Below are 14,008 nucleotides of genomic sequence, written 5' to 3' on the forward strand. Positions count from 1 at the left end.
TTTAACATGGGACCAACCTGTGCAAAGCAAATAACATCCTTCTCTTCCCCATATACATTTGTAAGAATGAATGTGTCCGTGTTTGGGTGGAAAGGTCAAAAAAAGGAATCTGATTGACTAAATTATGATTGCGTGGAGGGAGGGAATGAACCTCCCAAGTTTGAAAGATGGACTTGGAGCCCCAAATATAAAAGAAAAGGGTCGTCACGTCAGGAGAAATTGAAGGGCTTGGCTAAAGAAGGGTCCCCACCTGAGGAAGATGTTGATGGTTGAAAGGAAAAAGAAGATCATATCAGCCTGCCATTGCCTGCCTCTCATTACATATTCTGCAGCAAAAGTTGACCCTACCATTTCCCAGTTCCCACCACCCATTTGCGTTATAATATTCCAAGCACACTTTGACACCTGTGCTTTACATCTCAAACTTTTCAATAATATGGTGTTATATATGAATTTTATATTAGAAAATTTTGGTTAAAAATCCCTGGGAAAAATGACATAACAAAATTAGACATTATAATATTCCAGTTAGGGACCTAAGATTTGCTGGTCAAAAAAAAAAAAAAGTTAGGGACCTAAGAAGTCAAAAGCCCAAAAAAAAAATAGTACTTGATCTGATATTTTACAAATGTAATTAAATAACTAAAATATCTTTATATCATTTTTTTTATAAAAAAACTATTAAATTTATCATTGTGAGTATATTTCATGTCATTACTTGTTCAATATTTGTTATTGTCAATTTACAACTTATTAATAAATAACTTATAATTATTAGTACATTTTTTGTTATTTACTATTCAATATGGGTTATTACTAGCTCACAACTTGTTAATAAACTTTTTGATACGAAAACATTTTTGTTATTTAACTACATTTGTAAAATATCAAATCAAATATCACTTTCTTTCTTGAGATTTTGACTTCTTAGATGTCTCAATTAGAATATTATAATTTTTAACTTCTTTTTATGTTATTTTTCCAAATCCTCATTTGAAAACTTAATTGACTAAAAAAACCAAAATTTGAACAAGTGTAATTGTAATCCAATAATAATATGCAGGTGTAATTTTTCTTTTTAAGATATGCAATATATCATTAATAAAATACGACACTCATTCACACACAACATATCTAACAAAAGATATGTTGTACATAACTAAAAAAAAAAAGTTGTACAAACGAATCATAATCATGAGCGTTCAAATTTAACTTTTTTTAGTTAATTAAGTTTTCAAACATTATTTTTTAATCAAATTCTCCCGCTTTGGATTTCTTGATTTGCCTAATAGAAATTGAATTTGAAATTCTTATTAAGAATTATTTCAGAGAATGGCAAATCCTTTAAGAGACATGAAAGGATGCCAAAATCGTCTTGACCCGCTCCATCGTCAGCATCACCGACCTGGGGACTTGATGGAACATAGTGGGACCCGACAGATAGCCTCCCTTAATAATAAGTTCACAAATAAATAGGAGCCCAGTACTACAATAAATTCGCACATCTCACCCTGCATTATTGGTTTAACAGCCACAAGGACATCAATGGCATTTCACTTCTTTTTGCTTTTTGTAAACTTGAAAATCTCCGAGTCCCAACAAGTGAGCATTCCCAAACGGGAATGAAGAAGAATGATGATACCCTCAGTACATAGATTCTCGGGCATCCAATGCTATATGCATAAAATAATCTCCAAGAAAACCAAAAGGAATTAAAGAAAAGGAGTGAGATTTAAATAATAGAGAGAGAGAGAGAGAGAGAGAGAGAGGATTATGAAACTACCAGCTACATATATATCATTCTGTACATATATTATATCATGCAATGTCTTGTAAAGATGTGCAGAACAGCTAGACAGACCCTATGCCACTACCTGGCCTAATATCAACAAAAAACTTGAGGTGAGGGTGTGTCTGAGAAATTTAAAACAAGCATGATACTAAAACCAAAAGATTCTGAAGTGAAAAAGGGTTGTTCCCAATGCAACGGTCCACGCGCTTCCCTATTCAAAATTGACAAAATACAAATGGACAAGGAGCCCCCACCAACACACTCAGCCATGCACAGGCCATGTCCTTCCCGCCAAACTTCACAAGAGAGAAAAATAATGGCTTCCAGTTCATTGTATCAGAGGCACAGAGATTCTTTAGTCCTGCACGGGCCATGTCCTTCCCCCAGATTTCATGAAAGAAAACAATGGCTTCCAGTTCAATGTACGAGAGAGATTCCTGTGTAAAATCAATCTGCAAGAGATAAATAAACCAAACTAATCATAAGACAAACCAAACATGTCCCAAGTATGCCTAAACATAGTTCCGAGTAATTTCATGATTTATTTTATCTTTTGAAGTTTACCTGAGAATTTTCCCGCCATATGATATTGTAGGGTCAGGGCCTGAACTGGGGCTGCCTTTGTTTGGCCGAAGTGTACTTTTCTACCCTGCTTTGGGACTGTGAGAGGTAAACTTGGCACTGTATAACAGTTTTACCTATCCTGAATCCTGGAACAACAGTGAAAGCGACTTGTGTATGGTCGGAAAAATCATCATCATTCACACAATCCATGTACACTTCAGAGAACCTACACCCCTTTTTCACTTGAAAGATTGAAGCTTGAGGCTCAAAGGAGAAGGCCAAGCAATGCAGGAGCCATACCCTCTTAGCCATCTCCGCAAATGATGTGAAGAAGCTAGTATCAGGAAATTCCCCAGCATTTAGAAGGTCTCTCTGGCGCAGGTTACCGAAAAGTGACAACTCCATCTTTGGATGAACAAGCCTTAGGTACTTGGCCCTGCAGAATTTGGCAAATGATGATCTTGGCTTCTCAGAAAGAAATTCTTTTGCTTTCATGAACTTCAGCTCATTGAATCTCTCATAGAACAGCTTCTGCTGATCATTCCTATCTGGAGGACTTCCACTATGAATAGAGAAGTTAGGAAGCCGGAAAGACTCAAACATTTCCCTGCAAACGAAGGACTCAATGGCAAAACACTTGTGATCTTCTTTCCAGTAGACAATGTTCCTATGAATAGCATTCACAGAACCATCAATATCCCACCCAACGGATCTCATTTCATCCACAAGCAACCTTACAAAACTTCTGATCGACCTTATTGTGTGGCGAAGAACAGAGTTAAAATGGCTAGAACTTAATCCAGATATATGCAGATTATCAAGCATAGATAATGAGCCACTTTGATTCAATCTCTTCTCCATCATTCTGTTATGCTTGTTAGCTTCCTCTAACTTCTCCCTTAGAAATATAATCTCAGATTCCTTTAGCCTTACCTGAGATTCTAGCTTCTTCCCCGTAACCTCGAAGGTTTTGTTAACACTTTGCAGCTCCTTCAATTCAGCTGCGAGAATGGCTGTCTCAGGTGAAGGATCTGACTGTTTCTTGACGTAACACTGCTTTAGCTCAGACAAGTTCTTCAACTCAGAGACTATTAATTTATCAGCAGCTTCAATCCCATCTGGATCATAAGGAGATTGAGCAAATTGAAGCTGGGCATATGAAGCCTTAACAAAAGAAATGCTGGCAAATACTTTTGCTAGCGAAGCTTCTGCGGCTAATCTTTCTTGAAGCTCTTCATTTTCAAAGTTACGACACAAGCTGTTACCTTCATCCTTGAGATTTGCTTCAGTCTTAACTTTCTTTTGTCCTTCAGTTTGCGCAAATCCAGTGAGTGCTTTAATGTGAAGAACCTTGGCAAACGTGCGACCCAATTTACTCTTTCTTGGTGCAACTGCTGATGGTTTAACTGATTCCATCTGCAAAGAAGTATTACAGATTATGCAAATGAGATGAGAGTGATGAAATGTATTAAAGTTTTAAAAAGATTCACAAGAGCAATAAAGTTTAAACTTTAAAGACGATGGCTATCATGATGAGCACGTTGAAGAAAAGAAAAAAGGAATATGCTTTAACTCTCAGATCGAGGCCATCAATGGGAGATGGAATTTTTCTTTTTGTTCTTCATCTGTAAAAGTTCTCAGTAACTTTCAAAATTGTCAGAAAGTTGGTTCAATAAGGAACTTGAGAAAGCATGGATTCTAAAAAAAATCAAGAGTATAAACACGATGTAAAGATTCAATGAAAATTTCAAATGTAAATGTTTATTGACCTGACAATAAGGATGTCGGTCCAAGATGGAAATTAGGAGCATAAGCCATAAATAAAAGCCAAATTAAGCGAGGGCAGAAAAGAAGAAATAATCAGTAACTGAATCAGTTTAACAATGGTTACAAGATTTACGTTAAAAACAAACAATATTATTCATATTGATACTTCTGTTCAGATATGACACGTTAAGCAGGCCTAACTTAGTTTCTCTAACCTATTGCTTCAATCAGCTTGAGAGCAGTAGGAAGGCGGAAAAAAAAAGCATGAGAGCAGTGGGCCCATCAATTGAATAGTCAGATATTCCTTGTAATATGTAACCAGTCAAACTAGTCTTGCAGATTCTTTGGTATGAATTATTGTTAACACAATAATAACAAAAGAAATTGTTAAACCACAATTAACAAAACCCATCAATTCTAAAGGCAAACCCTTGAATACAAGATCTGCAACTAGAAAGGAAAAAAACTAGGTAAACGTAAACCGCAACTGCTGCAATCTGAAATTCTGACGACATGCGAAGTGATTTTTTATTCACAAAAATACTAGTTTCCTGACTTATATGCCTTAGGATTCCCTGAGATCTGGATATTCAAAATCTAAAAGACACGGACTTGATGTAAATTAGTACTTGGTATCTCCTATGCACCAAAAGGACTCATCAAAGTGAATATTTGACATGTTCCTTTTTTTCACTTTACGATCATAACAGTAAGAAAGTTAATCACCCCCACCAAGCATTACCACGTGGTAAAAGATCTATTATACCCCATCTCTACTGCTCACCACAACAATAGCTTGATAAGATGGGAGTGTACAGAGACAATGATTTTATTAAGCATGGTGATGTCCTCCATGACTAATCCCAACACCTCACCGAGCACTTATGCAGAACACATAACATGTTTTTCGCGGCTACTGTCACTTTAAACACCGAGCATGACAGACATTCACATGACAGTGTATCAAAAGTCAAAATCAGACAAGATGAGATTCTTGGGTGCTTTCAAAATCTACCGCACCCGAGATTTGCTACCTAAAGGAATGTAAATAATACAAACTGCGAAAGGAGGTCTAGCATTCGGTTGTTTCAACCAAAGCCTATTCACACTAAAGGAAGAAGTTGACCCAACGACGATACTGCCTGCGAGCAGCAGCTTAGAACTCGGAGAAATTTCACACTTATCATTTCATGAGGGTTACAAATATCATGACAGTTCATTATACCTTCTAAATTATGCCGCGAAATCGGGCGGAAAAGAAAGCGTCAACTTCTCTTCATTATGGAAACGTAAAACTCAAGAAAACAGAGTAACAACACTTAAATACATGTCCCCTATAACTGCGACCTTGAAAGAGCCTGCAACCAAAGACTGATAAAAGGGTAGAATCAAAAACATGGACAAAAGAGCACAAAGGAATAGACTTTTCTCCAAACACAAAAACAACAGAACACCATAAAAGGCGAAAAACAATGAGTATTGAGTAATACCAGTACTAGCACAACACCTAGTTGCCCAAATGAAAACTCAAAAATTAGGATACAGTTTATCAAAGGAAAAACCAGAACGTGTCATATTTTAGCCAGCGAATAAAACGAAAACGCGTCTAAACCATAAAGATGTTCCCTTTAGAAGATATGAAAAACAAAACACCGACTTTGGACTTTAAACGAGAATCACAAGCCCGAAGCTTCTGATTCTGTTTCCTACTACCAGCACCACATCCCATAAAAAACTCCTTGACGTAAAACAGGATGATGCTACTAAAAGGAAGACTTTATACGAGGATCAAAAGCCAGAAGAAATGAAGAATGAATGCGAATGGAGTTTCCTAAAGCCAACCTCAAGTCAAACGTAAAATCGGGTCCCAATCGCTATCTCGATACAGACTTGAATGCTCTGCTCTTTTTCCGTTTCCTCTGAGCTTCGAAAAACATGCCCTCTAAAGACGAGGCTAACGGGGGAGGTGAACCTTTAACCTTTTCACCGAGGCAGAAATAAGACAGCTGTGAGACAGAGAAAATCCAGAGGGAAAAATTTCCTGGAGGGAGGGAAACCGAGAAGGGGGAGAGAGAGAGAGAGAGAGAGCGGGAGGGAAAAGGTGGGAAATGAGGAAAACAGAGACGGAATTGAGAAATGTCCGACCACACTGGTGACTAGGCATAGGGAATATAAAAAGAAGAGACCCCAAGAGGCCGAATTGGATTTTCGATAATTCATCGATCGCACGTTTCTGCCCTTGTTCTCCAAGGGTAGCGCCTATCCGTTGCGTTGGAGATATCGAGGTCTGGTAGGGGTACCAATGGAATTTCAGGTGCAGGGTAAAATCATCAGATCCTTACGTAGGTCAGGGCTGCGCGTTTCGTTGTTTATTTCTAGAGAGTTTTTTTTTTTTTTATATACATATGTTAATTTTAAAAATTAATTTTTTATTAATATTTAAAATAAAATTAATAAAATTTCAAAAAAATATTTTGGTTAAACTATATTTTAAAAAAATAAATGTGTAATTTTATTTCTCAAGTTATTTTTCATATACTATTTTACGCGCTATCTTTTTAATAGTGTAATTTTATTTTGATTTTCTCTGGGTGCAATCCTGGAATAAAATTGCATGTGAAAAAGATTAGCTGTAAAATTATACTCAAAAAATTTCTATATAAAATTGCACCAATGGAAAAAAAAAAAGCGTGTCGTAAATGAGATTAGTACGAGATTTGTAGACTCATTCAATGAACGGTCGAGACTTGTGAAACTCCGTTTCTGATGAAGTGGACCGTTTCTTGGTTTCCATCCGCACACGCACTCTTAGGGTGTGTTTGGATGAAACCACACGTGGTTTAAAAAAGTGATTATGAAAAATAGATTCTGGAGAGAATAGATTCTGTGAAGAATAGATTTTGTAAAAAAGTTATTCTGAGAAGTGAGAGTGTTTGGATAGTTGTTATCAGAAGCACTTTTTATATATACAAATTACTAAAAAAAAGACATAAGTTAACATGATAATTACAGAAAAAATAGATTTTATGATATATTTTAATTTGAAGGAATAAAATTGTTAATAATATATTTTTTACCAACATAATTAATAATACATAAGATAATATAATTAATAAATAATTAATATGTATATATATTTATAAAATATAATATTAAATATGTTTATAAAAAATATGTTTATAAAAAAAATAACAAGATACATATCTTATAGGCTATCACACTCTCCCTTTTTTCTCCAAAAGCAAAATTTTTTTGCTTTTTCTAAAACCATGATTTTAATTTTTGGGTGGGTGTTTGGGTGACTAATATCCAAACCATGGTTTGGGGTGTCACTCAAACCCACCCTTAATCATCATTATATTGGTACTATTAATATCGACAAATCACCTCTCCTTAGCTGTTCGTTTAAAGCAAATTACTTGTTTTTTTGGGCCCGAAAGTAAATTACCTATCCCGCTCTTTTGTTTCGTCAAGAAGGTGTTTAAAATACCAAATTATAGTTTAGAGAATAGTTTCTGAACAATAAATTTTTAAGAGAATAGATTTTGTGAAAAATAAATTTTATAAAAAATAATTCTGATAAAGTGAGAGTGTTTGGATAGTTGTTATCAGAAACACTTTTTATATGTGTAAATTACTAAAAAAGGTATCAGTTAATATGATAATTACATAAATAATATATTTTATAATATATTTTAATTTGAAGAAATAAAATTGTTAATAATATATTTTTTACCAACATAATTAATAATATATAAGATAATGTAATTAATAAATAATTAATATATGTGTATATATATTTATAAAATATAAGATTAGATATGTTTATAAAAAATAATTGAGGGGTTAATTGAGAGGTGTTAAAGTCATATTACTATTTGGATCTATTCTAACAGGCACAATCATACTTTCCAATTTAAGCCAGAAGCAAAATGAATTCACTTCTTCTGAGATTATAGTTTCGGGTTTGAAACCATGATTTTGAAACCAAAACCATGATTTATCAATTTCTTCTCCTATTTGGCAAGTTGGTTTAGGCTCCAAAATCATGATTTTGAAGGTTGGCCAAACAGGCCCTAATATGCCCTCGGTTCACAGTGATAAGACATTTTTTTAGAATCTTATTAACAAGTATAAGGTATTTTTTGTCTTTCAAAATATACAGTTCTTCTGAAAATGCCCTGAAGTAAGGGGTAATTAATAATATTTTACTAATTAACAGACCGATCAAGTAAAGATATATAAATATAAAAATAATATGTAATTTAAAAGCTATTAAATAATTTATAAGTATTTCACTTCACCTTAGGATTTGAGTCCGCAATTTTATTCATTATAATATTCATGAATACGAATAACGTGAGTCCGTAAAATTCAGAGTTCGGGACTCATTGGTCATAAATATTACTCATTTGATCCTTGATATAAAACTCATTTAACAAATTTGATTAGATTAAGTAAGTTAGTTAATTATAAGAAATGTGGCATGTTTTTCCTAAAATACCATAATCATCTTTTTTAATACTCACTATTCTTCTTCTATTTAATTATGGTTGAGAGAGTATCTATAGGGATAATTTAGAAAAAATTGATAAACATGAGAAATTAGTCTTATATTTATAACCAAAATTAACCCAACAATCAGGTCCTATATTAAGAACTGGAGGAGTAACATATTTAATAAAAATCATAGAAAGACACGTAATCTTACATATCATAAAATGTACTTTGTTTTTTTTGGATATTTTCTATTGTTATTGATAAAAGATTAAATTTTAGTTCAATCCTTTTATTACAACATTAAAGCAAGTTGATAATCAGATTGTCGGCTTACTTGGCCACTGAAAACTCTTATTATCTTATGTATGGTCTAATTTAATGATAATCTCAATTTAATTCCAAAGGCTGTAAGAGTAAGATCTGATTAAGACCTTACAGATTATCCCCCAGGCAAAAAAAAAAAGTCCTTTATTTGATTATATAGTTAAATCAAGACTATATAGCTGGCCATAATATTTAATTAAGCAATATAGGACTTCAGTTTAAAAGTCTTAATCAGATAACATAATAATCTGCCCTTTTGGTAGAATTGGATGGTCATGAGAACGCATGCATAAGAAGACATTATTAATTGGGCCACATCAAATAGTATTTGAGTTTGTTTGAATTAAAGTTTATCCAAGTTCCTGGCTAAGTTGGCAAAAAATAAAATAAAAGCTGTTGGCTAAAATAAAAGTTTATATAAGCTACAATTCACACTTTGAAAACAAAAATAAATTAATATAATATGATTTATATTTAAATATTTACTTGTAAAAAAAATTACTTGGATAAATTGAAATTTATTTGGAAGATATAATTAAAATGTGGGTTTGGATGTTTGACAACTGATTAAAAAATAGGAAAGATATCACCAAAAAAATCTGAAAATTACTAAATCATAAATCTAGTTCATTTGGCGGAGATTTTCGCTTTATTGTACATGTATATGTATAATTTGATAACTTGAAAAAAATATTAAAATTGTAACTACAAAGATAAAAAGATGTTAATGTATTATTGAAAAAATAGTAAATACGAAAACAACTTATTTATCATGTACGATATATCATGTATAATTAGATATATTTAATAAAAAAATTATACAAACACATGAAATAAAAACAATGAAATTTTATACTGCATTACTCCCAGTTGTTTGTATATGAAGAGTTAAAAAAAACACAAAATAAGTGGTTTTTGCTCTAACTCTAAATTTGGTTAAGAGTTATTTGACCCAATAATAATAATAATAATCCCAATTATTTCTTCAGGATTATAATTGAGTTGTGGAGTTTTAAAATGGCATATCAAACAAATACTTAACTAAACTTGATTTTTCTATTATTCCAACTTTGTCGCCTGTACTGGTCATTTTTTAAAACCCTTTTTTTTTTTTTCCTGACCAGAGGACTTTCCAAGGAGTTGGGTCATAAAGAATTTGCTAAAATCAGTGGACATATTAGTTAAGCAAGAAATGATTTTCGCATAAATGAAAGATCAATTATTTTTTTCATGTATTTTTGTATGCATGTTCTCTCCTATCTAAATCTAAGAGTTTGTTAAAACACTTGTATCAGTTATAAAATATAAAATTGCAATTCATTTTGTCTTTTATAATTTTTTTCAGAACTATTCTTTAACTGCATGTATCAAAAAAGAATCAAATGAATGGTTTTTAATAGAAACAACTAAATGAAATACTTTAAATAAACCAACATGTTATTTACAAATACAAAATTTAATTAGTTTTTGATCTATATAAAGTAATTATGTAGCCCGTATATTTTAAAATAGAAAGATCAAGTCATTTGTACACGTAGGTGTTATTTCATTGTCCATGTCTCACCAGATTTTGAAAACATGAGATACGAACCAATTAAAATGGAGAGAATCAAGCAAAAAACATCTTTAAAAATAATGCAATTTTTATATTAGAAACACAAAATGGTATAATTATTGGTATAATTATTCTAAGTGTTTAGAGACTGATTGACATGAATTTTTATTGAAAAATTGCTATCCCGTTACGCTTATAAGAAAATTAAAAATGTTTAGGCATTTTATATAATTTAAATTGTTAGTTTTATATAATTAACAAAACCTCTTGCTGTTATGAAGTCGCTGGAAATGGTCATTTTATTATTATTTCATACAGTTAGATTTTTTTAAAAAAATCAAAGACTTTGGATGCCAAAAAACTGTCAGGGAATGAGATTTGACGATTGACTAAATAAATAATCATTTTGCTTTATGTGTGATCGAATTTCTAATTCCGTGGTATACGACGTGATTGGTATCTGAAAACGACATTGGAGTGTTCTGCGTTTTAAGCGAGACAAGATTGACAGACTGAAATGACGCAAACATTTAATTTCCTGTCTAATTCCGTGAATAGATTAAATTAGGTTCATGAAAAACATAATATATTTTGAAAAAGTAAAGATATTAGGAGACAATGTCAATAATGCACACGTAGGCTCGTGTGAAATTTAATAAAAGGTTGTAACAAAATCACAAAAATAAAAAATTCACTTGATCACTTTACATCCCACTCCCCTTTACGAATTTCCCTTTTTAACATTAATAAATATTATTTTAATTTAAATTATACTCTAGCCATACATAATTTATAATATGTATTGTGGGTATTTAATTGGCACATGTCACAATTAGGAGTAGGTGGGATGTAGCAATACAGAGTCTTTAAAGGAGTGGAGACAAATGCACGTTTCATGCACTTAGGACATGTGCGTAAAATAAATTAATTAACCATCAACTTAATTAAAAATCCAATCCCAGCCTTAAAATTTCTACTGAAAAAGAAAAAGAAAACAAAAAGTAGGCTCCTTTTATTTTCAAATTCAAACAGCAAAATAAAGTTTTTTTTTTAATCATTCCAAATTTCCCAACACATGCCCCACTGGAAGAATCGCGCAGTACAATGATGATTTGTTATAATTATTATAAAATTTAAAATTCCACATATACTTTGGAATATTAATCCTGTTAATTAATCCATACGAGAAAACTTCTAATTTTTATGATTATGTAGTTAAATAGAAAGAATCTAGCAATGATGCTAATTAGCGGTCAGCAGGGAGGCAATTTACAGTAATTAACCTGGCTTTGGCTGAAAGAAAAGTTATGAACCGTAAAATTTAACATTTATTCCAGTTAAAAAATAAAGACCCGTTTGTTCGTTTGCTTAGAGGGGCAATCGCTGTCAACCAAAAAAAAAAAGAAGTTATAAGCGAAATTAAATTCAGAGCCACGTATTTATTACAAGAGAGCTTTTACGCGTCTAAATAATGATCATTTAATTAAAGAAATCCATTTTGAAGATGTTGGAAAGCAAATTATTTAAAAAAAAAAAAGGACAGAGAATCTGCTGAGCATAATAAGTGGACTGGGTCTGGAGGGGCACGGTCAAAATATCGATAAAGTCGAAATCCCCGAAATGGCGCGAAACACCAAGATTGTTGGATTGTGTGTGTATATTATATTTTATTGCAAACTAAAAAAAGTGTTTAGATAGAAAAGTGTTTATAAAAAGTGCTTAAGCACTTTTTTATAAATTGAAATAAATTTCTTCACATATTTATCTTGTGGATTATAAAATTACTTCTGAAACTATGGTTTGGTTTATATCTAAACACTTTTTAAATTTTATATTTAGACGTAGGGTTTTTTGAGGACTTTGATTTGAATAATTTGATTTTTTAATATAATATTATTTCTGATTTTAAATATAAAATCTAATTTATAATGCAATGATTTATTTATTTATATTCATTCTAGCAATGTTTTTTTTTATAAAACCCCTAATGCTCTAGTTTTCAGTCAACAGAAAGAAGTAAATATAATGGATTAATTGCTAGAATATTTTAAGATACATATATCATGATTTTTAACATGATAATTACAAATAATTAGTTTAACTTTTTCCCCTTAATTTTTGTGAATTGCGTACATTCTAATATAGTAACAGATGGCACCCTTTTGGCTCAGAACTAACGGATGCATCGTGGGTGGTGGTGATGTGTTATTAATCTTAATGGAGCTTTGTATTGATAGACTGATTATATATAAAAATGAAAAAAAAATTAAAATAGAATTTGGACGAAATCTTTCTCATATTATTCATTCCTTTTTCTTAGGCTGAAAAAGATTTGCTTTAGTCATTCATGGACAACACGGCACCCGTATGTTATAACCTTTTTCGCATTTTTTTTTTGGCCCCAAAACATGTGCTTAAATCTGACATTTATAATACTCATTCTACTTAATATTGATTCTATATAAAAGACATATTTTATAAATTTATTAATTTTTTAAAATTAATCCTATTAATATTTGACCAATAATAATTAAATAAGAGAGGGAGGAAGTGAATTAAAAAATATATTTAGGATGTTTAAAGAAAAATATATAATTTTAATTAATATCTTTAATTTACTCAAATTAATTAATTAAGTTTTATGTTAAATATAAATGAGAAAGAGGGAAATCTTCTTTTCTACAATCTGAATGGTCCAGTCGGCCCATTATTTTATTGAAAATCTCAGGGTCGGCAAGCCGGCAGGGGCACCCACACCTACCAGGCCAATGTCAAATTTCTACATTGCTACTACAAAATATTCTTCCCTTCAACGTCAGCGTATCAATTGGCCAACAATATATCAATATATTACTTTTTGTTTGCTTATTTAATTTTTATTTTAGTTTTAAATATAAAATTTAAATATATTTTATTTATTTATTTATTTTTAAATATATTTCTTATAATAATAATAGTTCTAGCCAGTAGCTAATACATTTGATTAGTAAGAATATTTTAAAAAAGATAGTACTTATTTATTACAAATAATTAATTCAACTAATCTCCTTAATCTACTCAAATTAGTTGACAGATTTTATATTAAGAACTCCAGGTAGTATGTATTAGAAAACAGTGCATTTTCCTACAGTACACTTTTTTTCCCTTTAATATCATTAATTAAAACGGATTAATATAATTTTTGGCCCCTGAATTTTGACTTTATTTTTTTCTCTCTAAAATTTAAAATTAGTGGTTTGGTCTTGAAAATTTAACACCAGTTCGATACTTCGATCCACTTAAAAAAATTTAATTTCGAAATAGGTTTTTTTTTGTCTATAAAACAGAGTTTCAGTAACCAAAATCACAAATTTCGGTCATCAAGATCAAAATGGGGTAAAATTTTAAGAATTACAAATAATGTCAGTCTTATTAAAAATGTAAGAAATGAAACCATTCTCAAGCCATGCTCTATTTATTTTGGCAACTCGTTTGGGCTCTTCATAGTTTCATTCTACTTGTTTCTT

General features: G+C 31.4%; 1 protein-coding gene across 3 annotated transcripts; it reads right to left on the reverse strand.

Annotated features, from left to right (window-relative positions):
* Nucleotides 1-1,752: 1,752 nt before the first annotated feature.
* Nucleotides 1,753-6,212, reverse strand: LOC114722086 (protein GRAVITROPIC IN THE LIGHT 1). Of its 3 annotated transcripts, XM_028908018.1 has the most exons (4): nt 5,966-6,212; nt 5,349-5,494; nt 2,357-3,772; nt 1,753-2,244 (listed from the first exon to the last, which is right to left on the reverse strand). In XM_028908018.1, exon 3 carries the CDS (start codon nt 3,770-3,772, stop codon nt 2,390-2,392), a length of 1,383 nt encoding a protein of 460 aa, XP_028763851.1. In that variant the 5' UTR covers nt 5,349-5,494; nt 5,966-6,212; the 3' UTR covers nt 1,753-2,244; nt 2,357-2,389. The 3 variants fall into 3 exon arrangements, with proteins under 3 accessions (XP_028763851.1, XP_028763849.1, XP_028763850.1); XM_028908016.1 differs by lacking the exon at nt 5,349-5,494; XM_028908017.1 differs by lacking the exon at nt 5,966-6,212 and having other exon boundaries at nt 5,349-5,955.
* Nucleotides 6,213-14,008: the final 7,796 nt, after the last annotated feature.

Source organism: Neltuma alba, unplaced genomic scaffold (assembly GCF_004799145.2).
Source record: "Neltuma alba isolate B1F8T4 unplaced genomic scaffold, ASM479914v2 tig00012081_pilon, whole genome shotgun sequence".
In the NCBI taxonomy this organism is placed as follows: Eukaryota; Viridiplantae; Streptophyta; class Magnoliopsida; order Fabales; family Fabaceae; genus Neltuma; species Neltuma alba.